Source organism: Aythya marila (genome assembly GCF_965140915.1).
Source record: "Aythya marila genome assembly, chromosome: W".
NCBI classification, from domain to species: Eukaryota; Metazoa; Chordata; class Aves; order Anseriformes; family Anatidae; genus Aythya; species Aythya marila.
Genome location: NC_139081.1, coordinates 1259381 through 1285247, shown reverse-complemented (window position 1 = coordinate 1285247; position 25867 = coordinate 1259381). Strand labels below are relative to the sequence as shown.

The following is a 25867-nucleotide window of genomic DNA, read 5'->3' as shown; positions in this document are numbered from 1 at the left end:
GGGAGCTCCTGTGTGGCCCTGCCCATGGGGGCAGCACCCAGGCTGCGAATTATTGGGATGGGCACCAGGAGCATCGCTGGTGGCAGCAGTGCGAAGCTGATGAGCCCGGCTGGGAGACCTGTTTGCCTCTCCCACCTGTTGTGTTTCTGGTTTTAAGGCAGATATTTGAGAGCTAAAACATGCAAGTAGTGGGCACCAGTGTCTTAGGGGCAGGTGGGTGTCCTGCCCCAAGGAAACCCCTTGGGGCCTTGCCATGCGCCAGTAGCCACAAGCCTGCAGCAGGGCTGATGATAACCCTGCTGTTTGGCTGTCAGCTCGCTGAAATTATTTATTTCTATCCTTGCTGTGTGAAAATGCTTCGGAAGGAGCCGCACTCGAGTTCCCAAGCACCGTTTCATCTCAGGAGCGTGGGGCGATGGGGTTAGCACCCGATGGGCTCCCGCAGCTCGGGGCTGGAAGCACAGCCTGAGCAGCAGGTTTTGGGGAACAGGGGCGAGGACTGAAGCCCGAGGGGGTGAGGTGAAGCCCTTTAATTTTCTCAATCAGGGCTCAGAGGGGGGATGAGCAGCGAGGCACCGAGTGGTGCCCGGCGCTCTGCGCCGGAGCGCGCAACCGGGGCGCACGGGGGCGAGGAGAAAACCCCCTCCCGAGCCCCCGGGCGAGTGGGGCCGGCCGGGGCTGAGCCCTAAAGCTCGGGGGAGGCCCCGGCAGCGCCTCCCCGGCTCCAGCCCCGCAGAGGGAGGCGCTCGGCGCCCGGCCCCTCCGCCGCCGCCAGCAGGAAGCAGCGCAGGCGGCGAGCCGCTCCCCGCAGCAGGTCGGTGCCGGAGGGGGGGGAGCGGGTCGGGGGGCGGCTGGGCAGCACCGGGACCCCCCCCCGGGTCCTCGTTTTGGGTCCCCGACATCGCGGTTGGGGAGCTGAGATGGAACCCGGGCGGCCGCCGGCACGGCCTTGCGCTGCGCCATGGGGATGGGGATGGAGATGGGGATGGGGAGGTGGTCCCAGACCCGGTCCCCGACCCGGTCCCGATCCCTGGTGGGGGGCTGAGGGCTCCTGCAGCCCCACAGGGTCCGTGAGATGCCCACCCGCCAGCCCCTGAGGTTTGTCCCTGCCAGCATCTGGGGGTTTCTCCTTTCGCTTCATGCTTTTTGGGGTGCCCGCAGCGGCTTCGTCGCGCCCCCGTGCCCCACGTTGCCCCGAAATAGCTCCTGCGTGGCTGCCGGCGCCCGCACCTCCGCCGCCGTGCTGCGGGGATGAGTGCATAAAAATAGGAGGTGAAGCATAGAAAAAGATATGTGCAGACACGCACGGAATAGCCTTGGTGGTTGGAAACTCGCCTGGCTCGTGGGTACCGGGGTCCCGGCACACCCCAAAGGGGTAACCCATGGGTTTGGGAGCCCGGCTTCTGCAGGGTTCACCCGGAGCGGCTGTGGGAGCAGCAGGGAAATAGCTCTTCTTCAAACTCTGGCTAAACAGCCCTCAGAGTAAGCCTAAAATACGGGCTGGGGGTGGAGGAGAGTGCTGGAGGTGAAAGGGATTGCACGCTTGCAGGCATAGGGGGGGGAAAAGGCCAAGAGCTGGAGTCGTGCGAATCCCCTCTGGTGAAAGCAAGCGTGCCTCCGCATCCCAGCCCTTAATCTGGCATGAGAGGAACGCTTTTCCCCTGCTGAGAAACCCTCCTCAACAAACCTGGTGGGTCTCGGTGGTCTGTGAGGTTCTCAGGACGGGGTGTGACGGACGAGGGAAGGCGCAGGAAGGCGGCGTTGGAAAGCTGAGCCCAAAGCTGGTGCCGGGGAGGTTTGGACAGCTGCGGAGGAAAGCGACGGCTCTCACGGCACGGGGCTGGTTGGTGCCTTGGGAGGAACAGCACCGCGGGGCAGGAGGGCTCCCTTAAAGCGTGCCTAGGAATTGCCACGGCTCGCACGGCACAGCCCGGTCAGTACCGAAGTGCCTGCTGCTGCACTTCAGAAAGTGGCCTAATAACACCTGGAAAAATATATTTCCCTTGGGAAGGTGCCCCAAAACGCAGTTGGGTGCTGCTTACCGAGATACCCGCGAGTCCAGCCGGCCAAAAGTCCAGATTTGCACCCGAGCAAGCCATGCAGCTTCTTTTTCTGCAGGCTGCTGGATGCTGTTTCTCCTCCCTGTGCACGCCTCGTAGCCTCCAACCTCGGAGCCGATTTTCCTGCGAGCGAAGGTATCCTGGAAGATCCCAGAAAGTCCACGTTTCGCACGCTGTGTGTTGAAACCCGGCACGGTGAGGCAATGGCTGTTGCGGAGCAGAGCAGGGCAGGACTGGATTTGAGTCGGGAGGTGCTGGGGCAAGGCAGGGCCGAGTGATCTGCCCTTCCCTGCCACCTCGGTGGAGTTATCTTGGTGTGACAGTGGAAATCCAAGTGCAACCTGGGATATTCCTCCTCTGTTCTCAGCAGTGCAGCCCTACAAAATGACCGGGCAGCGTGGAAACAGCTTCGGTGATCTAAAACCCAGCGGGCTTATCAGGCACTGAGGAACTCTCTGCAGTGGCTGATTGAGCCTGGACGATGTAATCTTCAAATATCGTAGCGGAAAAGATGCTTGGGGATCTCTGTTTCCTTTTAACTCTTTAAAACCTGCGAATTCCTATAGCTGAGGGTGGTAAAACTCCCTGCTAACCTCGCTCGTGGCAGCGTTTTGGGTCGGGGCAGCACCACAGCCTTGAATTCCCAAACCTTTGGTGTAATAATCAGATTGCTTCAGCGCTACCCGTAAGATTATGGCTCGTTTAAATGAGCTCTCAGAGCATCAGGAGCTTTCCGAGCCCGTCCTCAGCAACAGGGAATGAAACCCATTAATTTCCAGTTATACAAAAAATCCCTGCTCCTGTGCCGGGCAGGGCTGGCTGAATATCTCAGTCATGTTTTATAACCTCCAGGGATGGGGATTCATCTCTAGAGGATGAAAAATTAGAAGCTTTTTATTAAAAAATATATCTATATTAAAATTAGGAGGATGAAAAGCAAAGCTTTTTGTTTTCCTCCATTTCAGAAGTTTCTGTAAAGAGGATGGGTTTGATTTGGGGATCGGTTATGGGGTTAAAGATGCAATCAACAGGTTTGGAGTCTTCACCAGCTTATCAGGGCTCCTGAATTTAAGCAGAGATCTGGCAAAAACCAGCCCGAGAGTCATGTGTGTGGTTGCAAGGGCTGGCTTTTGTCAAAGGAGCTTTGCAAAAGATTGGTGCTGAGGTCTGGATCCGAAACAAGAAGTTGATAAGGTCAGGGACAGATGAGGCATGGATGATGATATCGTGTTCCTGCAGTTAAAAGGGAAGCCTAACCCTCTTCATGCCTCTCCGATGACCCTATTAACTCAGAAATTTTCATAGAATTTATTTTTTTTTTTCCCTGACAGATATTTAACGTAATGATGCTACTACTTGCTGATAACACCCTTTTAATTTTCATTTAAAACCTCTGTCTGCATCCCGCCTCGTGCTGCAGACTTCCCTGGAGGGGCTTTCTGCTAGGGAAGAGGTGTCTGATGAGTTGGATGCTCAGGACTTGATCAGCGAGGGGACGTCCCTTGGGATATGCTGTCCCACCCCAAGACGAACAGGCTGTAGGTATTTGAGGTGGGATTAGGATTTAGCTTTTCATAAAGCTTCGAGAGGCCTCAGGGCTTGAGAACAAGACAAAAAGAAGCCAGAAAACCAAGGGGGGCGGATTCTCTCTTCAAGGTATGGTTCAAACCCCTCTCACTTGGGATGAAACTGGTCTGGCTGGCACAATAGGCGCACTGCGATTTTACATCCCGCACCCCTAGAGCTAACGCTATTTACCCAACATTTTATTTGTTGGACTTTTAACTAATAACGTGTCAAGGGAAAAAATAAATCTCGCTTTCTGGAACCGACTTCTCCCTCGTTGCGGGCGTAGCTTTTCCTGAATGATATGAACATAAAGAGGTCCTCTTTTAAACAACCCTCTCCATTAAGTAGAAAAGGCGTTATCAGGAGGGTCAGCACGCAGTTTATTTCAACAAAAATCCTTTCAGAATGTAAGAATCTGTCATTTGAAATTTAAAAGTTTGAAGGTATTTCCTAAAATAATCTCCTCCAGTTCTGAGAAGGTAAAAATATGACTTGAACAGGCTGTGTTTGTAGGTTAGGTTCATGCAGGTTTTAGCCCGCTGGATTTGTTTTTTGCTCTACATCTAAATACTTTGAGATCAGGAAGTTTCCGAGTTTGTTTTTCTGCAGTTTGTGCCCTGCCAAAATTAATGTTTTTTTCAAAACCAGCTTAGATTTCAGTTCAGACTTGTAGTTTTTCAGGAGTGAATGGAAGAAGAGAGGATGCGGCGTGCGGTCAGCCCGGAGCAGCCGTGCCGTCTCTGGCATGTTAGGAAACTTCAAGAAAAGAACTGGGAAAATCCACAGAGGAAAGGGTGAGGCTGTCAGGAAGCAAAACAGGATACGATTCGCAGCTTCGGCTGATACCAGGCTGAAATATGCTGATACTGGCAGATGTGCTTGGAGCTCCTTTTGTCCCCGCGGTAAGAGATGCCGGAGGGTCATGGTGCTGTGCTCGAGATGCTCCTCCAAGGGTGCAGTAAGAGCCAAAATTTGCTTCTTCCGAATTCCCCATCGGGTGCAGAACTGCAGTGTGGTGTCCGAGGAGTAGATTTGCCTCTCCCGTAGGCTTACAACTAAAATGTCTTCAGGTTGGGCTGATTTATTTGAAGCCTTGGCTCTCTATTGAGAAAACGCTCGCTGGAGCATCTGCTGACAAGTGCCAGCTTTTCAATGATCTCTTGCCCTGTAGTTAGAGAGCATTAAATAGGGCTGGGAGAAAATGATCAATCAAGAGAGAGGAGGCTGCTTCTGGTCGAGACGGGAATCTCGTCTGCCAAGAAAGCAGGGAAGCGTTGTTAAAATCAGGCGCTGTCTCGAGGCGCAGCCCGGGAGAAGAGCAGCAAAACGACACATTTATCATCCTCTGGCTGTCGGCCACGTGGCCAGGAAGGCTGGGGAGGGACGGCTGGGAGCCCTGCTGGGGTTCTGGGTGATAAAACGCCACCAGGGCGAGAGCTTGGAGGTGGAAGGAGAGGTTGGGGAGTCGAGTGGCAAGCTGCCTTTCATCTGCCATAGCTTCTCTTCCCACTTCAGAGCCATGTGATGCTCTCAGGATGGTGAGGACTTGAAGGGTAAGACGCCAGGATCAGGTGGTGGTGGTTGTTTGGGCTGTTTTGGGTTTATTTGGATGCCTTTGCAGAAAACCCTGAATTAAGTTGTGTTGTTTTAACTACATGAGATTTGTACGTCACAGCCCATGGGTGTTCCTTTTTGGGAGCGCAATTTATCGAGCCATTTAAAATTAGAGATGTATTAGAGATGTAATTAGAAAGTATATTGCACTTCTCTTAAAAAGGCCTTGTTCATTTCTTAGGGGAAAATTCGGAAGTGTTTTTTTCAGATTTTCGCAAAAAGAAAAACCCTTGAAGAAAGGGCTTTTTTTGCTATGAACCTCAGATATTATAGTTTGATTTTTTATGCTTCAGTTGTAGATACTATTGAAGTCAACATTGGACATGGAACAAATTGAAACTTTCAGACTTTTTAAACCCTGTTAAACCACACAGTTAAAAGCAAGTGTAGATGTTTACTTAATAATTATTAGAAATCAGAAATTCCTTTTTTTCTGTTTCTTTGAATGAATTACCCAAAGAAAAGTTCCCGTGCTGGCCAGAAATAGGTTGATTTTGATCATCCTTAACCATCTGGGCAGAAAGCAGGCTTGCCCTGGTGGAAAACCTGAGATATCGGGGGAAAAGATGAAAGGTCTTGGATTAATTTTGGTGACGGTGCTGCGTTGGTGCTCTGACCTCTGAGGAGCACAGGACAGAGGCAGAGTCAGACAGAGCAAAGCAGGCAGGTGAGAGCTTTTTCCTCGGATTTCTTTAAGCCCTTGTCATCTTGCAGACGGATTTCTCCTGAGCTTGTCCTGCCTCTCTGGGTGGCTCTGTGTCTGTCAGAGGTAGAAGGCTCGTACAATGAGACGGCTTGGTGCGCCGCCAGCTCTTTTCTCCTGAAAGCTGTTGAAATCCAGGGGAGTCAAAACGGGCTGAGATCTCTATTTCAGTCGAAACAGGTCGGTGCTTGCTAATTTAAGTGCTCAACAACGTAGGTTTTATCCGGGTGGAAATTAAGGGCTTGCACTGAAAGGAGGAGGAGGTTTTATGAATGGAGTGTGACCCAGGGTCTCCCGCGCTGGCAGTGCAGTAATTAATCTCGGCATAACGAGCTGAATGGAACGGATTTGTTCATCTGGGCTCAGGATTAACAAAACGTTGGAAAAAGCGAGAGGCTTAAATCACCTTGAGAGCAAGCGAAAAGGATGCAAACCAGCTTGTGTTTGGGATAATTCCAGCTTTCTCCTCATCGGGGTGTTTCAAGCAGGTGAATAAATATTTTACAGGCCTATTTCTTACGTACGTCGTCCCCTTTTCTTCCTCTGCAGAGCAAAAATTGGCGAAGCCAATGCAATAATGGGATTTTCCCTCCCATATATACCATGCTTGACTCAGCAGGTTGGGGAAACTCAGTGTGTGCGGTGTGGGGCCGTGAAAATCTCCCGGGAATCCTTTCGGTGGCATCCATTTAGCTCTGGGAGCTCTGCCTGGGCTGGGAGGCAGCCTGGCAAAGAGAAGGGAGATTTTTTCCCCTTCCTGGGAAATTTGCCTTGTGATTTCCCGATGCGTTTTGTTTTGCAAGTACCCAATAAGGCAGGCTCCGCTGGTCTCGTTGGCGAAACTGGGAGCTGTTTGTGGTTTCCTCGGGACATGGCCTAACCCGAAACGCTTCCCCCCCCCGGCCCGCAGGAAATAAATCAACCTGCAGGCAAAAAAGCAACTCGGCTGTGGCGGAGCTGAGCCCACGCTGTGGGTTTTCCATCTGTTTGGCTTTCTTCTCCACTCCAATTAGTACCGGCAGCATTTGATTAGGGGGCGGGTTTTGCTGAGCGAGGCAGATGTGCGTGCCTCTGGTCGCGCCGGTGAAAAAACCGTGTGTGTGAGAGCCCTGCCTTTATCCCCCGTGACCCCGGGATGATTGCTTACTCTGCTTTTTAATTAGTTCTGTCTAAAAAACCCACGTTTCTATCAAGATAAAAATGCGCAGCCCTGATAACTTCATGCAATGCTGTTATTAGCCCGAGCCCTCCAAGTCTCGTCACCCAAGGCAAGTCTCTGCAAGTCGTCTTCCATCAAGGAGGGGGTCATTCTGGTTTTTTAAACATTTTTTTGTCTTCTTCTTCTTCCTTAGGTTCCTAAAAATTAGCACTATGACTGATGGAGACTACGATTATCTGATCAAACTCCTGGCCCTTGGAGACTCTGGGGTTGGCAAAACCACCTTCCTCTACAGATACACCGACAACAAATTCAATCCCAAATTCATCACGACAGTAGGGATAGATTTTCGGGAAAAACGAGTGGTAAGTGGTCTCGGCTGAACGATAGCAGCTTCCTTTTTATCTGTACTCGTTGCTGCTGAGAACAAATTTGACGTAGATGTGCGCTGCTGCTCTTGCTGTGGGACATAACATGTTGATAACGCTTTTCCTGCTCCAGCTCTTGGCTTAAACAAATCATAATTAGGAACTGGATAAAGGAGAAAAACGCCATTATCTTTATCCCGATGTGGGACTGGCAAGTGGTTTATTTCCAAGCGCAGGTTTCCATAGTGCTGCTGAATGAGGTGTGCTTGCTGATGCCTAGAAATAACTCCAGCCCCAAAACATAAAAATTTAAACAGAAAAGGTGGAAACTTTCAGAAATGCAGAAGTTTCAACTCGCTTCCAGTAACCTAGCGAACGAGCTTGCTGCTTCCCTGCTCCCCCGTCAGCAGCAAGGCTGAAAAATGAGTGCAAGGACTCTGTTATCAGCAGTCCTTGTAGGATTGATGGAGCTCCTAACGCAGGGCGTGCAGCCTGCTCCGCAATGCACTCATTTCTTCATCCTAAATAGAAGATGAGAGGCTCTTTTCAGGAATAAGAGAGCATGCTTGCTCCGTTTTAATTTCACATGACTAATCTATCTGCTCGTACATCCTGATACCAGAGACAAGCTAAATATAGGGGACAAAGGCAACTTTCTAATAGGAATCGTTCCAGCTTGCTTGAAGAGCAAAACCATGATAAATACAAGATATTAGGCCCTGGAGGATGATTTTAGTTATTTGATAAAACAGATGTAAACACTTGCCCAGTATGGAGATATGGAGATCTCCATATGGAGATCTCTTTAAATCTGCATTTTTTTTAATTTAAATACTTGAAGGATTTTGCATGAAAAGTCCTTGGAAGTCTTGACAATGCAGAGATGCTAAAGGGGCAGACCCGGGAAGCTTTTCCTTTTTAATAACTTTTTTTAATAACTTTTTTTAATGGCTGAGAGCATTTGTGGCTGTGGTGTTGAGTTCGGTGGTGCCATCGTGAAGGGTACGTGCCAGCCCCACTGAAGAGATGGCCCCGTATGGGTTTTAGGGCTAAATCATACATTTCTGGGTCCCCTGCCCTGTATGGGTTTTAGGGGTAAATCACACATTTCTCAGTCCCTTGCTTGAGCCATAGGAGCCCACGGGTTTATGGTGTGGTCAGGACACGCTAGGTGTATTCAGGTCCGTGGGGAACCAGGCAATTAGTAGGCAACTCTTGTAAATCAGCAGCACTAGAGAATTAATCATTAGGCCTGAGGTAGAATAAAATGGATTACATCTTAAATTAGCCCTAATCAGCACTCCAGCAGTTCAGACCGGTTAAACACGACACACGGGTCGGAGGGGAACCCATATCCTCCACCGCACCGCTGGGTTCCCCCGGTGGAGAGAGAGGAAAATATGAAAAGCAGTTTTATTGCAAGGAGACGTCTGAACACGCAGCTCGCTGGCGTGCTCGTTCCCTGCCTCGTCGAGACGCTCGTTAGCGTGTTTTGAAGACGGGTGCTGGCTTCCTTCCAGGGGGCTGAACTTTTCTGCTAAGGGTTGCAGGCGGATTTCTTCTGTAATTTTCCACTGCTGTACGTTTTGGGGGTGAGATCGCTGATAAGGGTGGACGAAACTACGCCTTACGTGCAATTACAAGCTTTAAAACATCTGGAAGGTCCGTCTGAATAAGATGGCCTTTTAAGAAGGAGCTCCGAAAGGTTCAATGTGTGTTCTTCTGTTGCGTGGAAGTCATATTAAAAAAAACGAGCCCATGAAATTCCCTGTTTCTAGCGCTGGGTATTGCAGGAACATGCTTCAGTGAGCCTATTTAATTCACAAAGCGTGGTGTGTGGTTGATCTGCTGGTTCTTCTCGGCTTTTCAGAGCTGTTGAAACCCACAAAGGAAAGAAAAAGGTGTTCAGGTTAGAAGCTACGCGTTGAAATTGCAACAGATGAAATAAATCCATGGGATCACCAAATAATCTGGGTCGTAATGGGCCTCCCGAGGTCATTTAGTCCAACCCCCAATTAATATTAACTGGGCTGAGCAGGAAGGCTGAACGCTGTGTTTGACAGCCCAGGGAGGGCAGGTGAAGAAGTATTCCTCGAATAAGGTCAGTGGAGCATCTGGATAAAGACACGTCCAAAAAGTCCGTATCCTCCTGCTGTAAATTCATTTACAGGCAACATTTCCCTGCTTTTAAAATTGCTAAGAGTCTGCTGAGCAAGTTCAGAGAGCAAAAATGGTTCCTATTTGTGTTTTTTTTTTTTCCTTCTGTCTTTTACTGTAACAGTTCGTGTACACGTTGCTTTTGTTCAATAAGGAATTGAACAGAAAAAAGGTCACGGTGCTTTGAGTGCCACAAGGTTACGGTTGCAGTTGGTCAGGAAGTCGTTAATGTCTAACAGGAGTTAACGAATCAAAAAAAAAAATTAGTAATAGTGGCTAACGCTGTCAGCCAGCTGCAAATCTTGCAAGGACAGCAACGAAACAGCGCAGAAAGCTTGCTCAGCACAGTGCTGAATCAAGTTTTATTGAATTGGTATCTAATTTGAAGTACTGAACGTGACCAAATAATCTTCCAAAGGAGGGTTTTGTGTGATTCATGCGTTTACTGATTGCACTCTCTCGTTAGGTGTACAATAGCAGAGGACCAAATGGATCTCCAGGAAAAGCCTTCAAGGTGCATCTCCAGCTTTGGGACACCGCTGGACAGGAAAGGTGAGAGTCCAGTCTGAGTTTTTCCACGTTTGTGGGTAAACCGTTAGTCCCTTCATGTGAAGAGTCTCAAAAATCCTCCTAATTTGGGACAAGAACAGTATTTTCCGGGAACGAAGCTTTTTCTGACACTTTATTTAGGGTGGAGGGTCCTAGCTCAAGTCTTACCCATGCTGACTAGTATGGAAGAAACCTCTGCTTTCATGGTTTTGTGTGCGAGGTTTTGCATGGTTTTGCTGCTATCATCTGTTGACAAGGGAAGAAGCAGAGGAAGCCGAGTGTAGTGATGAGGCAGATTTCAGGTTTCTAAATAAGCGGTGCCAGCACTGTGTGGGAGGGGTTACTGCCATGTGAAAAGCAGAAAACAGCCGAAATTTTGGTTGTATCTCTCCTGCTTACCCCCATACACCATTTATATAGTAAAAGTTAAACATTTCGAGGCTAATTTTTTGCTGAAAAGGAAGACTACGAACGCGTCAGGGCATCTGATCTGTTTTTTTGTTTTAATTTACATGGGTGCGTGCCACGAAATACCAGTTTCTGTTCCTGACATGTAGGTTTTGCAGGATTACGTAGTGCTGTTTTGGGATGGGATCGATCCCCCGCCACGTACAAACTCTGACACGTGTGATATCATTTGGATTGCCTTCACCTTTTTGATTTGAGCAGAGTTGTGACCTTTGGGTGACAAACAGCTGTAGTTTCGTGGTTGGTACTTTCATCCAGCTTTGCAGGCCAGCTCTTCTCCCTCTCCATCTCTGTCCCGGGTTAAATCAGACAGAATTGGAGCTGATACATTAGTCACTGACAGTGTTTATTTCTCACGAATAAGCTTCCCCTGGCCCGTTACTAACACACTGATTAATATGTGTTGACTGACGTGATGTATCATAGCTAAAATGAAAATCACATTATTTTTTTTTTCCACTTCCAAGGGGAATGTACATCCTGTAAATCATGCAGACTCTTCTGACTGGGATTTTTTTTTAAGAGCTTTTCACAAGTGATTTGGAAAACCTTTCATTTACTTCACCTCTTTCTCCTTACCCAGTTCAGTTTTGCCAGAAATGTGCTTACCTTGAATCTTAGAGCTCACTTTGTAACAGAGCTGTGCTCTCTTTTTTTTTCTTTTTTTTTTTCTTCCTCCTTCAGATTTCGAAGCCTCACCACAGCGTTTTTCAGAGATGCTATGGGCTTTTTACTGATGTTTGATCTCACCAGTCAACAGAGCTTCTTAAATGTCAGAAATTGGATGAGTAAGTAGAAACATACACTTGGCGTTTATTGGGTGACTTAAAGCTTCCCTGCGCATTTTTTATGCTTCCAGGCTTTATGTGCTTGTGAACTGGAAAAATTTCAGAGGTTTTTATGTCTAAAGCAGCCATATGCGAGGTACTCACAGCCTGTGTGCTCTAAAGCACCTCTGCTCCGGACCAAGGTTTGAGATGCTCATGAGCTGAGTTGTAGTGATGCATGCAAGGATGACAACTGAAGGTCTGCCAGAGGTTGAAGGACGGGGATTGTGGTCCTGTGGAGCGTGGCACCCTGTTGTGACTTACTTTGGGGCCACACTGACTTGCCTCGAGCAGGATATGCCCCTTGATTTGGGGTGAAAGCTTCATCAGATGTGAAAGATGCATGCTCTTCTTTATTTTTTATTTTTTATTTTTTATTTTTTATTTTTTGCATGGTAGACTTCTGAACACATACTTGATAATCTCGTTTGGATTTGGCACAATCCAAACAAATCTGTCGCCTCCTGAAAATTTCTGGTGTTTGACACTTCTTTGGCCAGTCTCCTTATTTGAGATGATACAAAGGAGCTCGGAAAACGCTGTTTAGTTTAATGGTGTGATTTGTATTAGCAAAACAGAACGGGATTTCTTCCTGGCTTTGAGGTTTTGATTCAAATTGGTCTTTGAAGCTCATGTTTGAAAGCAGATAGTACTTGAGAATTGAACAGCTGAATGTATTCTGGCCCTTAACAGGGTCAGAAAAAAAACTACCTACAGCTGTAGGTAGTTTTTGTTAGGACAACCACCTGACTAACAGGGAAAGAAAGGTTAAATCCTTAAAGTTTGTTGTTAATTGAGGGTATTCAGAGTCCTGGGAGGATGGAGGCTGCTGCTTTTCCAGCTGGTAGCTTTCCAGCCAGGGAGCTGAAGTGGGGATAACGCAAAAATTCAGACAGTTTTGTGAAAACAGCTCCAGATTTTATATACTTAGCTGAATTTCTTCAGAGATTCATTCCTCCCACTAAAAGGTTGGTGTCATCGCAATCTTCCACTGCTTACTGAGTTGAGTCCTGACTTTCTTCTGTGTCGCAGGCCTTTTGAATTGTTTTGTCAGCTGCCTGAGTCTCTAGAGCACTTCCAGCATTCCCTTAATTCTCCTGTTTATTTTTCCTTCTAGGTCAGCTGCAAGCCAATGCGTATTGTGAGAACCCAGATATCGTGTTAATTGGTAATAAAGCGGATTTATCCGACCAGCGGGAGGTAAATGAAAGGCAAGCAAAAGATCTGGCGGACAAATACGGGTAAGTGCATTGTGGCAGAAGCCAAATTTAGTGGTCCAATTGTTGGAAGCACAGCTAATGGCTGGCTGGAGACACTTGCAAGGAAGAGATGCTCTGAGGTGTGCAGACAGAGCAGTATCACACGCCTGTAGTGAAGCTCGTCGTGCTTTCAGATCAAACTGTTTGAATAGGAAATAGCAAGAAACACCCAAAAAAAAAAACATCTAGATCACAGTGATGTGATACAGGTGTTGTCTTTACAGGAAAAAAATAGATGGTACTTTAAAGTAGTGGACATCGATGTGTCTGTTGCCTATGTGGGCTTTTCAAAGTGTGTTTTGGCAGAGGTTTTGTGTAGGAAGCAGCCCTCGGAGAGAGAAGGGAGGTGCTGGAGATGGGTGGATGCTCACCTATGGAAAAGGAGCACAGGTTTGGGGCGTTTTCAGAACAGGGAAACGCCTGCATTTGCAGTAGATCGATCACAACCCGAGGTGTGAGTCAGATTTGCAGGAAGCATGGCGTGTAGGAGGCACGGCTTCGCTCAGACACGTGGCTGGGTGCTGGCTGAGCTGGTGCTGGGGCCTGGCTGTGTTTTAGCTCTGTGCCAGAGCCAGCACTCAGTGGGTTTAATGCTCAGGTTGGAAGGGATAAGGACCAGGACAGAAGTGGCAGTAATGGGACATCTCTGTGGGACTGTGCCAGTTCAGCATCCAGAGAGCATATGAGAAAGGTGTAGAAACTGTACTCACCTCGGTATTAAAATAAGCAGGCCTCAGTTTTAAATCTGTTAAAGTAACTTGCCTATAGAAATTGTTCTCAAAAGAAGAAAAAATTAACTACATTTTTGATGTTTTCTTCAATGCCTGGAGGAAAAAAAAAGACAACTCCAACTTGAATATGGGAAAGATCTCTCCCTGTTCTCAACTGAGAAACAGTTTTGCCTTATCCATCCACTGTGGGTCAGGAATTTCTTAACAACTGAAAGATGTACGGTCACTTTTTCTAAATGTTTTGATAAGTAAGCCTGGTAGAGGAACCACACAGCCTGCAGTGATACGGTCCCTGAGGCTTTCTGTGATGCAGACCAAGGTTTCTCCTTAAAGCTGATGTTCTGGTGACCTGAAGGACTTTCAGCCGAGGTTTGCGTTGACGTTCTTACTCTTTGAAGTCAAAATGTCAGGACAGATTTATTTCTTTTTTAATTAGTTTGTCTGTTTTGTGTGCATATCATCACACCACCACGTGCTAGGAACAGGAGTTTGGGTTCTGGTGAGCTGGGAAATAGAGTCCCAACAACCCAAAAACCTCTCACAGGGTTTTCATTAACTTTAAACCCACCACCGATAGCTGTGCCAAGGGTTTTACAAAGAGTTCAGTCTCCCTTGCCTTAAAAGCCTCTCCAGTAAACCCTTTTCTTTTCGCCGTAGCATCCCCTACTTCGAAACAAGTGCTGCTACCGGCCAGAACGTGGAGAAGGCCGTGGACACGCTGCTGGACTTGATAATGAAACGGATGGAGCAGTGCGTGGACAAGACGCAGGTCTCCGACACGGCCAACGGGGGAAGCTCGGGGAAGCTGGATTCAGCAAAACCGGAGGAGAAGAAGTGTGCCTGCTAAAGCTCGCCCCGAAACTGTGAGGACCGGTGCCGATAGCGCACCCCAACGTGGCTGACCCACCACCAAATCCAATCCCGCTCCGTCGAGCCGTGCACAGCAGCTCCATCATGTTAGTGGGATCGTGCTTTTATTTTTTTTTCCCCTCCCGAGGACTGGTTGAAAAACCTCCGACCCCTGTTGCGGTGAGGCTCGTGTGCTGAAATCGTTATTCCCGAGTACGGTGTCATCGTCCTGAGTGATTCTCCCACCTGCTCTTCCCCGCTCCCATTCCCTCAGCCCCTCGTCTTTCTTTGTCGGGATGCTGAACGGAGGAAAGTAGCTCTATCCAAAATATATATATTTAAAAAAAAAGGGGAGGGGTAAGAATATATTGTCTACATCAGCTGGATATTGGAATTTTAATGGAGGTGGGTGCTTTTCTAGGTCTGTGCCATTTTTCCACGGATTTTTTTTTTCTTTATGGTTCTTAATCTGCAGCAGGGAGCGCGTGTTTTGTAAAACAGAGAGATGAAAGGTTGTGTGTGGCCTCTGAAGAAAAACTTTGTCGCTTGCACAGAGTGAAGCTGCTTGGGGGTGGTGTCTGTGTGTGTGTGTTTTGGGCTTTTGGGCAGGAAGAAGGGCATTTAATTAAAAAAAAAAAATAATTATAATTATCAGGGAATTGTGCAGCATTGCTGATGTTGCCAATAATCCAAGCAGGGATTGGAGCGTGGCAGGAAAAAATAATGCATTGAGAGGGATTCTGGCACGGCAGGGACAGTTTGTAAAGATGAGAATGTAACGCATGGGAACAGATTAATTATATTTTAGGAAGCATCTTTTGAATCTGGCAGTGGGCAGAGGTTATTCTGCTGGCAGTGCTGCAGCAGTGGGGTGGATGGCAAAGATTTCTATGGGTGAAAACCACTTTGAGTGAAATATCACGCTGCTTATCACGAGCAAAGATAAATACAGGACAAAGTAAAGAAAAATACTATATTTGTAAGCAAAGAGATTGTTTTCTAAATCAGGTTACAGCATAGAGTTTCTCCCGTCCTTTCTTTTTATAGGATAACGGATTGGGTTTTATACAGCTGGCAGTTAAAGGTCTATTTGTGGTTATTGTGCTTTCAGCTACTTAAAAATCATTTAGGGATCCACTCAAGGGATCCACATAGGAATAAAAGGGAAATGACTCCAGCAAAAGTTTTGTTCCTTGCTAATACAGGAAGTTAATTATTATGTGTTTGTTTTTGTTTTTTTTTTTTTTTTTTAAAAAAAGGAAGCCAATGAAACTATTATTCCAAAAGGATTTTGTTATCAAAACTGTACAGGAAAAGGGAGAGAAATGGCAGTTTCTCCTCCTGGTAGGTGCTGCAGGTAGGTTTTATAGGGAAGCTCTCAGGTATTAAAGCGAGGAAAGAGGAACATAATAAATGTTCCTAAATGCCTGCCAACAGCTTTGTTGCTTATTAGGTTAATCCTCCTTGCAAAAAAATAGGACAGGGTTTTAAGTAAGTCTGTTACCTGTTACCTCTCCGTTTCCATTTGACTCTTGCTCCCTTTTTTTCCCCTGCTGAGCAGCTGCAGCCCTGCAGGGATGCCTCAGAGCCACTCCTTGGGGCGGGAGCAGCTCAAACTGAAAGTGAGAGCAGCGTTCAAAGTTCCCAGGTTGTACGTAATGTCCTGGAGACAATGGGAACCGCAGCACGGAAAGGCCACATCTGAGTCATCCCTGTGGTGGAAGCCTATTGTGGAGGGATTAAAGCCCAGCAGGTTGGCACAGCACTTTATTTACTGCTTCTGCCTCTTCTGATTGCACTCTGGACTCCTGAATGTATCCCCCCCAGGTGCCAAACCCCACTATTTTCACCCTTTTTGCCCTCCCTTTGGGTGAAGTGTTTCGCTTTTACCGTGTGGTGCCCTACAAGTGGCTCTGGGACAGTGGCCTTGGAAATGAATTAGCTTTCACTTAATCCTTCTGCTTGGATATGGCCTTACCCCACCCCAGCAGATCTTGAATTTGAATCCTGCTGTTGCAGAATTTCCTTGTAGGTGTTTGAATTTGGGAGTATTCACTTTTGAGCACGTTTGCAAGCCTGCCAGGCATCCCACGTGAGGCTTGGAGAGGGAGAGGAGGTCCAGCGTGGGAAACCAGCAGAGGGGGCTTAAATAACTCTCATCCTCTCTATTGCCTTTGCTTTCAGTGGCTTTCTCGGGATGTTTGCAAGAGGAAAGGTAGCTAAAATACAGTGTTGGGTGCTTGAAAGATGCTCTTTTTAAAAGCAGAAGGGACGGATGGGGAATTTGCTGCTGCTCCTGGAGCTGCAAGTGGCTTCAGGAGGCTGTGATGTAGGGAAGGATGGAGCTGAGAGCAGCAGCTGGCTTGGTAACTTTATAAAAAAAAAAACAATTGCCTTAAACTGTTTTCTGAAGGCTAAGCATTCCTTTTTCTGACTGTGTAAAGGGTTGTCACACATCCATTTACATTTTAGAGGATTGGATCCTGTAGGAAACTTTATTAAAAGTTGTACCTGATGTGACTTTTGATACCTGCTCCCTAGCAACTCCTTGGGCTTATTTCAAGGTAAGAGGTTTTTATCTCTTAGATCTATTTCAAGGCCTGGATGGAACTAGGGTGTGGGTTTTTTTCAGCCTAAACGTAAAACAAAATGAAAAAAAAAATTGAGCTGTTATTTTAAAATCTGTATTCCCGTCACTATAACCCTAGAAAAGTAGGAGGTGTAGAAAAATAACCTCAAGTGACTGCTATTTTTACGTGTGCGAATGCTGTGGGCGTTTCAGACCACGCTCTGATATTGCACAAAGAAAAGGAAAGGGGAAAAAAAATCAACTTCTTGTAACTGGTGTGAAAATGTTAAAATGAGTAGGTTTTGTTTTTGTTTTTTTTACCTGACTGCTGTGAGACCTGGCTTGAGACTAGTTTAAAGAGAGCCAAATTTTCACAGCTTTTCTGTCTTGCGTAATTCTTTTACTTTAAACACAAAACACTCCAACACCTCTCCCCCTGAAAGAAAACCAGAAGTGCACCCCCTATATAGGATGAATTGTCTTGTTTTTGTGTTTTTTTTTCCCCCCAGAGGCTGCTATCTGGCTTAGAATTATGCTCTTAGATGCTGGGCAGAGCTGTTTCTAACTTCTTATTTCCGTCTAAACCGGTTAAAGACAACAGAGGAGGTGATTCTTGGCTTTGTGCTTTTCCAGTTACCTAGTGAACACATAACTTTAGAAAATAAACCCTAAACTCGTCCATCCTCATTGTGCAATAGGGCTTTAATGGACAAACTGTGTATTACAAAAAAAAAAAAAGCCTCTTGTGTCTTACCAACCTACTTCTGGACGTTGAATTGTTCTTTGGCTTCGGCGAGGCACCTTTCCTCGTCCAGATACGAACACTATGGAGCCTGTAGCAGTTCCTCCCTGGGTGTTTTCTTCTGTTGTGCTCTGGTAAGCATGTTTTACGTTCGTCTCCAGCAGATCCCTGTGACGCCTAGTGACATGAGTGCGGTTGACACTATAGCTCGAACACAAACGGTGTTTTTTTAGCATTAGATGCCCCTCGCTGGGACCACGGCGCTTGCTTAACAAATTTCTTGTCACTTTTTTTTTGTACCAAAGCACCTGGGGCTTCAACCTGTGCTGGCGGATGAGCCCCCGGTGCGTGGGTCTGTGTAACACAGCTGAGGAATGTACGCCCGTGATCCGGTTTCTGCACTGTTATTTTCACAATAAAAGTACATTTTTAAGTGGCTGGCTCACCTCTTTGGGGGGAAAGCGGTTATTTTTTTTTTAATCCTGACCTGCAGTTGAGCTCAGTTTCTCCTGAAAGGATAAACCCACCTTCTGAAGCGAGCTAAGAAAAGGAACAGACAAACTTGGTACGTTCAAGTCTTATTTAAGGATCAACACGGTTGTTTTTCCCAAAATAATGCCGTCTGTGACAACAGGTGAGAAAACAAACTTTATACAAGGCTTTGGCTTTCCTTTCCCTTCAGAGGTGAAGGTGCACGTGCAAATAGTGTCACTCACGTGGGGGATACGAGTCACACCACAAGGTGACATCTCAAAATGAGGGACAAACGGTGCCCAGAACACTTTGGTGTGACAGCAGAGGGACCAGCCTGTCCTGGGCACGGGGCTGGACGGATGAGATGTTACCTGCACCGGGACAGTCAGGGGTAGGCAGCAACGCAGGCAGCAGGAGCTGTTCATCACCCTTTGAAGATTTTGGATCAAAATGAGGACGTAAATGCCAGAAACTATCCAGGAAACAAGTCCAATCCCATGCAAACGGGATTTTGGTGAAGGGAAGGAGAGGCTACACGTGGAGCTTCGTCCTCGCACCGACTGGAGCACAAAACTCACCGTGGAAAGTGTTCAGGAAAACAAAAGCTGGTTGAACACCGAGAGGAATCTGCTCAATCCTTGTCTGAGGACGGTGCTGTGCCATGCCCAGGGTGCTGAATGCCACGGGGACGGCCCCGTATGGCTTACCGTGAACAGCTCCTGCTCCCGGTGGGTATGGAACTGATGCCCCTGGGCTCTCTCTTCACCTCGTGCCTTGGTTCCAGGTTTATTCTCCCAAAAGCAGCTCCGCGGCACCTCTTCTGCACCACGTCTCAGAAAAAGCAAGTGTTGAAGACGTGTTGCCACACAAGAAGTCCTTCTGCCAAAGGCAGGAGAAGCACGCCCTCGTTTTATTAAGTTCATTCAGCAGTCCTGCTTCTTCATCCTGGTCAGCAGCAGGTAAGGGGATGCTCTGTAGTCCCGCAGGGGGCTGCGGAGTGAAGCAGAGAAAAGCAGGGATCGCTCAGAAACCTTCCCACACCTCTTTTTCTAAAAAATCCATCACAAACCCACCCCTCCTTATACACTCACACCACCAGTGAGGTGTAACTGCTGCCCTGCGTGTGGGCAGCAGGCTCCCGCCTCCCTTTCCTGCATCAGGGAGGGATCCACTGCAGGCTGTGATCAGATTCCTTCCCCCAAGGCCTGGCTCAGCTCTCCCAAACCTCCCCGGGCAGAGGCACTCACTCTGTCAGGACGGCTTTTGAAACTTTTGTCTTGGGCTGGCCGGACCAGAACTCCACTTTGTCTTTTAGTTCTTTATTCTGCAGGGGGAAAAAAACAAAACAAAACAAGATGTAATGCAAATAAATCACAGCCAGGCGCTGCCCCCAGCTCAGCAGCACTCCAGGGCCATCCCTGCTTTTTGCTGCTCTCTCTCCTGATGTTTCCCAACCTGAGAAACAAGAGGATTTCACGGGACTACTGCTGATCTCTCAGCTTAATGCCCCTTCCTCCTTCCTGGCCTTACCTGAGTCTCAAGCGCCGTCACCTTTTCGGTCAGGTCTTCTATTTTCTTGTCCTGGATTTTGAGTTCTTTGTTCAATTCCTCCGCCTAGGAGTTAAGAAAGGAAGGCTGTAAGATTTTTCCAAAACACGAAAAACGAGTAAAACCACAGCATTAAGCGTCCTGCCACACCAGGGGACTTGCAGGCACTTCTTTCACCAAATAAAAACCGAAGCTAATTGATTGCCCAACGTATAAGACAATTTCCGCGTCGTGTTTTCCTTATTTTGCCTCGTGTTGGTGAGGGCTGTTCGTGACAGCGTGTTTACAGCCCGAGCTCGCCCCATCCACCACAATAACCCCATTTTGGGGGCGATGGAGGCCTCTGCATCCCCCAGCCTGGGCCTTACCTCCTGGATGACGCGGCGCAGGCTCTGGTGCTGCGCCCCGATCAGGCGCTGCAGGTGGCCGATCTGCTCCCGCAGCGTGGCGATGTCCTGCTGCACCGCCAGGCACCTGGGGACAGGAGCAAGGAGGGGAGCACAAGTTTATAAAAGCTCCTGGGCTGAGCAGAGCAAATAAACCCATAAAATAAAGCCCTAGAATAAGCCAGACTGCGTGTGGCAGGCCCCCCTTCCGACCCGAATCCCTGCTGAGCGCGAAACTCATCGATAACTCCACGGGCTGAATTTGCAAATGAGTTCATAAGCAATAAAACATTATCCGATATAAAAAAAAAGAGTAAGGGGGGGCTGCAGAGGCTCTGGGAGCCCCACGGGGTGGGTAGGGAGCGATACCCTCCAAAAGTCACCCCCAGAAACAAGGGGAGCGCTGCACCCCGTGCGTTTAGTCACCGTTTGCTGTCTTCGTTCCTCGACATCATCTGCAGAAGCATCTTTTCATAGGACGTTTTCTTTTCCATCAGCGTTTTCTTCTCCTAAGGAAATAAAAACAGTTTTCTGAGAACGGTATTACACACCCTGTCGTTTCTTTACCAAGAGACATTCGGCTTTAGGTCTGACCGCTAGCCAGCCTCCAAAAATTCAGCGATAGCCGCCTACAGCAACCTCAACTCCAGGTGTAGGTACAGAAATCTGACCTCTTTAAACCAACCCAGAAAGAGATAGCAGCGTACTGACCTACCACGAGAAAATTCACTCTTAAAATAACAGGTTTTGCCTTTATTTAATCAGCAAAAACCTCAGGTCTTCTGAGTGGCCACGCTCAGCCAGCAGAGGGTACCACAAAAGTGCTACATCCGACTCTATTTACAGGATGTTTTTTTTTGTTTGTTTTTTTACCAGAAGGCCACAAATCCTTCAAAAATACTTTTTCCACCACTTGCCAAACCTCGTGGTTTTGCCTCCCACCTCCTCCATCCTGTGCACGCGCTGCTCCATGGCCGCGATGCGGGCGCACCTCTCCTCCACGGCGCCGGCGAGCTCCGTGGCCTTCTCCTCCTGCTGCTGCAGCTTTCCCTCCTGCTCCCGACTGCGGGCCTGAAAATGAGGAGGGCACAGGACCCCGCTGAGATTTTGGGGGCTCAGAATACCTTCCTGGACCAGCTCGGTAGCTGAGCAGGACCGTCGTGCCCCCTCCCAGGGAGATCCGTACCTGTATTTGCTGCTTCTCCTTCTCCTGAGTTTTGCAAAGTTCTTCGGAGCGAGCCTGGTAGCTCTCGTAGAGTTTTTGGGAGGCCGCCCGGAGAGCCTGCACACCCGCTTCTCTCGTGGCTTCCAGCTAGAAAGGGGGAATTTCACAATAATTATATACAATATAATCATTTTTCACTATTTTCCCCTGTCAAAAAAGGAGGTTTAATATGAATTTCATTGTCTGCTAGAACAGAGCAGCTCACACCAGCCAGAGAAGCGAGGCAGCTCTGCCTCTTCCCCCCCAAAAACTGTTGTCCCCCGTGCCACGAGGCACAGGAGAAACCTTGGGAAGCCCCCAGCACATACCTTGATCTGCAGCAGCTGGTTCTCCCTGCTGACCAGCAGCAGCTGCTGCTCCGTTTCCCTCATCTTCGCCGCCACGGGGCTGCAGCTCGAGCCCCAGCCGCTGCTCCTGGGCTCTGCGCAACTGCCCGGCACCGGAGGGTGCTGCTAAAAGGGAACAAACGGGGAAAAAATGGTTAAGGGATCGGAAAAACAGATGACTGAGCCCCTAAAACAGGCTGTTTTTTTTTTGTAATCACCCCTTTCCTTTTCCCAGGAGCCAGCGTTGCAGAGCAGCCAGCTCTACCCAATGCCAGCAGAGCAGTGCAGCTCCCCAGGGCTTCATATTTTAAAGCCTCAGCACATCAGTCCTAATAAACAGCTGCCTTCTGCTCCCCCCATTGGTACTCTGCAAGAATAATTCGCTTTTAGATGATCACCTAGGGCAGGTGAGGCCGCATACACACACGTTAGCAGCTGCTGTCCACCTCTCCGCTCTGAGACCCGGTTTGTGCAGGAAACACGACCCGCAGCCGCTCAGATTTCTGCCAGAACTCGCTGGCATTTTGCACGGCCTTTCTTCCTTTCCTCCCAGTTCGCTTGTTAAAAATAAACCCCTAAAAACAAAGGGCTGCCTGGGCATTTCAAAGAGCTCAAACACCATAAATCACTTTCTGTTCGCCTCTTTTCTTCCCACCTCCTTCCTCACCTGAGCAGAAAGAGGAATAAGCATTTTAAAGAACTTGTTGTGATCAATTATTTCTTAATGAGCAGAGTTTTGGCCCACCCCTTCACACTCCCTTCCTGAGTTAATGTCACCACCACAGAATATATCCTTTTTTGCAGTGAGGCTGGATCCTTTTATCCTTTTATTTTCATCAGCTCCCACCTTGTTCTGCTGCTGTCACCTGTGAAGCACAAGGCACCCATCCTAAACACCTCCTTATCGCAAAGTGTCCCCAGCTCTGCCTCACAAGAGCCCTGAATTTGGGTGGGGACAGCACATCAACGCCTCTTGCAACAACCCTAAATGAGGGGTGGAAAACCCTCGGTTTCAGAGTGGTTGACCCAAGACAGCGCGTGCTATAATTAAAGCAGCGCTGTGGAGAAAATCATATTTGTAGTAAATAGCCACGCGTGGTCGGGATCTTCTCTTTCGGCAGCTATCACGATTGCTCACCGTGCTGCCAAGCGAAGGAGGGAACAAAACAAGGCTTCACAAATACCTTTTTCACATATTCAGCTTCTTCGGTGAGCTCGGCGCAGGAGGAGCCGTACAGGACGTAGCTCCCCTCCGAGCCCCGGTCTTCCCGCATTACTTCTTCAGTGAGCAGCAGGGTGGTGGTCACGATGCGTGCGTTCCTCTGACCTGTAGAAGGGCGAGAAGAGGGGCTTGGCTCCTTAATTCAATGCAGCAAGGCCATTTCTCCACCTCATTTAATTCCATTTCGGCTTCAGGGGTGTGCTGGAGCCAAGCAGGCGTTGCAAGCTTAAAGAAACAAAGACTGAGAACCACATAAAAATAAAATGTAGGCACCTCTTTTTCTTTTTTCTTTTTATAGATGGGAAAATAAATGAATTTGCATATTATTCTCATTGAGGATCTTACCAACTTCTCGCTAGCAACCTAAACCTCAATCCTACATCGTTTCAGAAAACTCTTGGCCGGAGACTCCGGGCAGAAAACGTGCCAATGCCTCGCACGCACCTGCAATTTGACACGGGGCAAAACAAAACTTTTGCCACTCGTCTGAGAAGTTTATCCACCAAAAGCAATTACAGCCAGCAGAGCGGTCCCACCGCCAATTAGAGCAAGCCCAGGGGACTGATAACCTGTCCTGCTCAGATGCGAGGAGCAGCACAAAGCAGGAACAACATCGTAACACTCGGGAGAGGGGTGGGAGCAAAACTACCTACGGGAACGGATGGGAGACAGCAGATAAAGCTTCTTCTTCCCGTGTCACGCACCGAGACGAAGGTCCCAGCCACCTCGGTTTTGCTTCTCTTGTACAATGGTGACATCCAGTGTCAGCTGCTTTCCTCTGAAAGGAGCCTGCATTGCTCCAGCTCCCTGTTTCCAGCCTGTCCCAGCAAGCTTACAGGTGCCCATCAGGCAAGCTGGTTTTTAAACAAGCCCCTCTGAAGCACCTGGAACTAATTAAAGCTCGCACAGGAGATTAATCAAACCACTCAGCGTGGTGGTGGACAGGCTCAAAACAAAAAGTGGTTGGGTTTTACAAACCTTGCAGATCATTTACAATAAAAGTTCACTGAAAAATACATTTATTTAAAGACACTGCAGTTCAAGGTCTTAGCTCCTGCGGGTTAAGTCGGTGAGAGCCATCCCCGCATGGTTTGCTGCAGGCAAACCCTCGTGTTCATTGAGTCATCCCAGCACAGAGTGTTGCAGCACTACCAGGAAGCTCACTCAGGCTAGCCCATTTCTTAATTAACCCGTTTTCTAGTAAAATATAATTAGGCAACTTGAAATATTTATTGCTGCGGTGGAGGAGGAATTGTGTTCCCACAAGGAGCTACTTGCACAACTGCCCTGCTGCAGACCTTCCCCTCCTTCTGTTAACCCGTGTCCCAGCCGGACAATACAGAAAACTAAATCATAAATCAGCCATAAATAAGCATTAAAAAATAAAAAATAAAATGATGTTAAACGAAGAGCTCCCTTTCTGGCTGTAATTTTCATGGGACTGGCAAGGAGGAGCTGGAGATCCAGACACAACCCTCAGGGCTTTGACCTCAAGCGAGCACACGGAAGAGGTTTCCATAGCTCCAGAGGATGGTTCCCTGCTGACACAAAGTCATTTCTCGCTCTGGGGCTGCTGTTTTCCTCCTGGCTGCCAGCTCACCCCACACAGGGGCACCCCACACCAGTCTCCCTCCAGCCTGGGGGGTTCAGCCTGAAGCCTCCAGGTCCCGTCCCCTGGGGTGAGTGGGGTCAAATGCCTTTTAGCCCTGAAGAAGCAGAGGCAGGAGAAATAAAGAGCGGGCAAAGCCCCGCAAGGTGGCCTGAAGGTCCCCAGCACAGTCCCGGTCTGTCAGGGACTGGGGACGGGTCTGTGCCATAAACCCCAAATCTGGGTCTTTGCCCCGAGCGCCTTTCCAGGCGGGGCAACGGGACCAGCAACAAAACGAAGGCAGGGCTGGAGCCCTTCTAATCAGAATTAACACATTTCATTGCAACTAGTGGGGATATTCGGGTAAAAAAACCCCATGCCAGCCTCCGACAGAGCCCCGTACCCCAACACCCGGTCTCTCCCTGCCCATGCTCCCCAGGAGCTGCCAGGTAAACAACCACGGCGCTCATCCCAGAGCTGAACAAGGATTTAGCCACCATTCCTCCCCCTTTTCATGCCTGTGCCTGCAGGAGCTGCTTGCTGTGGCTGCTCCCAGCGCTGTTTAACAACCCCTTGCTAGAAAATACACCAAAACACAAAGCAAAAGCACCTTTGGGTGCTCCCCCCCCGGGGCTCGGGCAGGCTGCGGTGCCCCCAGCACCCACCCAGCGGGTCCCCCACTCTTCCTCCTCTTCCTCCTCCTCCTTCTCTGCCTCCTTCTCCTCTTCCTCAGCCTCCTGCCCCCCCAAACCCTTCTCCCCCCATTCCCTCAGCCTCACCTGCGGACATGGCTCGGCCCCAGCCGCCGGGGAGCCCCGAGCACGGCCCCGAGCCCCGCCCGGCCCCGCCTCAGCCCGGCCCGGTTTGGGTCGGAGCCTCCAGCCCCACAGCCCTCACAGCCCTCCCCCTATAACGTTCCCCCTCTGGAGCTGCACGGGTAGAGGGGAAAATGGGAACGGAGGGAGAAAAACGTGTCATAAAAGTGCTACAAACACAGCAGCCCTGTCAGCAGGTCCGCCCCACAGCAAGCCCTCCGCGCCCGTAACCCCAAAATCCACCGTTTTGCACCCAGTTTTCTCGTCCCAGCAGCGTCTTGAAGCTGAGGCTGTGTGGCGCAGCTGCTGGGCACCCACCCACCACCATAGTGTCCCCACATGATGCTGTCCCCTCGTGGTGTCCCCTCATGGTGTCCTCCTGCACTGTTGGGACCCCAGCGTTGTCCCGGGCTGAGGGCCAGGAGCTGCTGGCCCCAGCGAGCTGTCTGTTCTCTGGGAGGGCAAGGGGGTTGTCTTATTAATTATAATCAGAAATAATAAGAATAATAAAGCATGATTCCTCTTTTCTTCTGCCTGGGACGTGCTGCTCCTTTCTCGCCTTCGGGTGTGAGGTGTGGGACAAAGTCAGGCTGGTCCCAGCCCCATTTAGAGAGCAAACAGTGGCGAGGCAGCGCCCAGCTCCAAAGTCTCCTCTCCCC

At 48.8% G+C, this 25867-nt stretch overlaps 2 protein-coding genes across 5 annotated transcripts; one reads left to right on the top strand and one right to left on the bottom strand.

Annotated features, from left to right (window-relative positions):
• Positions 1–759: 759 nt before the first annotated feature.
• On the top strand, positions 760–18057 carry LOC309889451 (ras-related protein Rab-27B). 4 transcript variants are annotated; one of them, XM_082782305.1, is made up of 6 exons: positions 760–814; positions 7299–7470; positions 10097–10182; positions 11332–11435; positions 12592–12715; positions 14122–18057. In XM_082782305.1, exons 2-6 carry the CDS (start codon positions 7318–7320, stop codon positions 14309–14311), a joined length of 657 nt encoding a protein of 218 aa, XP_082638431.1. In that variant the 5' UTR covers positions 760–814; positions 7299–7317; the 3' UTR covers positions 14312–18057. The 4 variants fall into 4 exon arrangements, with proteins under 4 accessions (XP_082638431.1, XP_082638433.1, XP_082638430.1 ...); XM_082782307.1 differs by lacking the exon at positions 760–814 and adding an exon at positions 1912–2255; XM_082782304.1 differs by lacking the exon at positions 760–814 and adding an exon at positions 5087–5167.
• Positions 18058–19021: 964 nt separating this feature from the next.
• LOC309889459 (coiled-coil domain-containing protein 68-like) lies at positions 19022–25182 on the bottom strand (the record flags this gene model as incomplete). Its single annotated transcript, XM_082782316.1, has 10 exons — positions 19022–19088; positions 19346–19422; positions 19629–19712; positions 19835–20153; positions 20459–20541; positions 20975–21103; positions 21219–21344; positions 21566–21709; positions 22768–22910; positions 25173–25182. 10 exons carry the CDS (start codon positions 25180–25182, stop codon positions 19022–19024), a joined length of 1182 nt encoding a protein of 393 aa, XP_082638442.1.
• Positions 25183–25867: the final 685 nt, after the last annotated feature.

Coding starts and splice junctions, on each gene's coding strand:
- LOC309889451 (XM_082782304.1), top strand. Junction 7,471..10,096: donor ATTTTCGGGAAAAACGAGTG/GTAAGTGGTCTC, acceptor CTCTCTCGTTAG/GTGTACAATAGCAGAGGACC. Junction 12,716..14,121: donor GATCTGGCGGACAAATACGG/GTAAGTGCATTG, acceptor TTTTCGCCGTAG/CATCCCCTACTTCGAAACAA.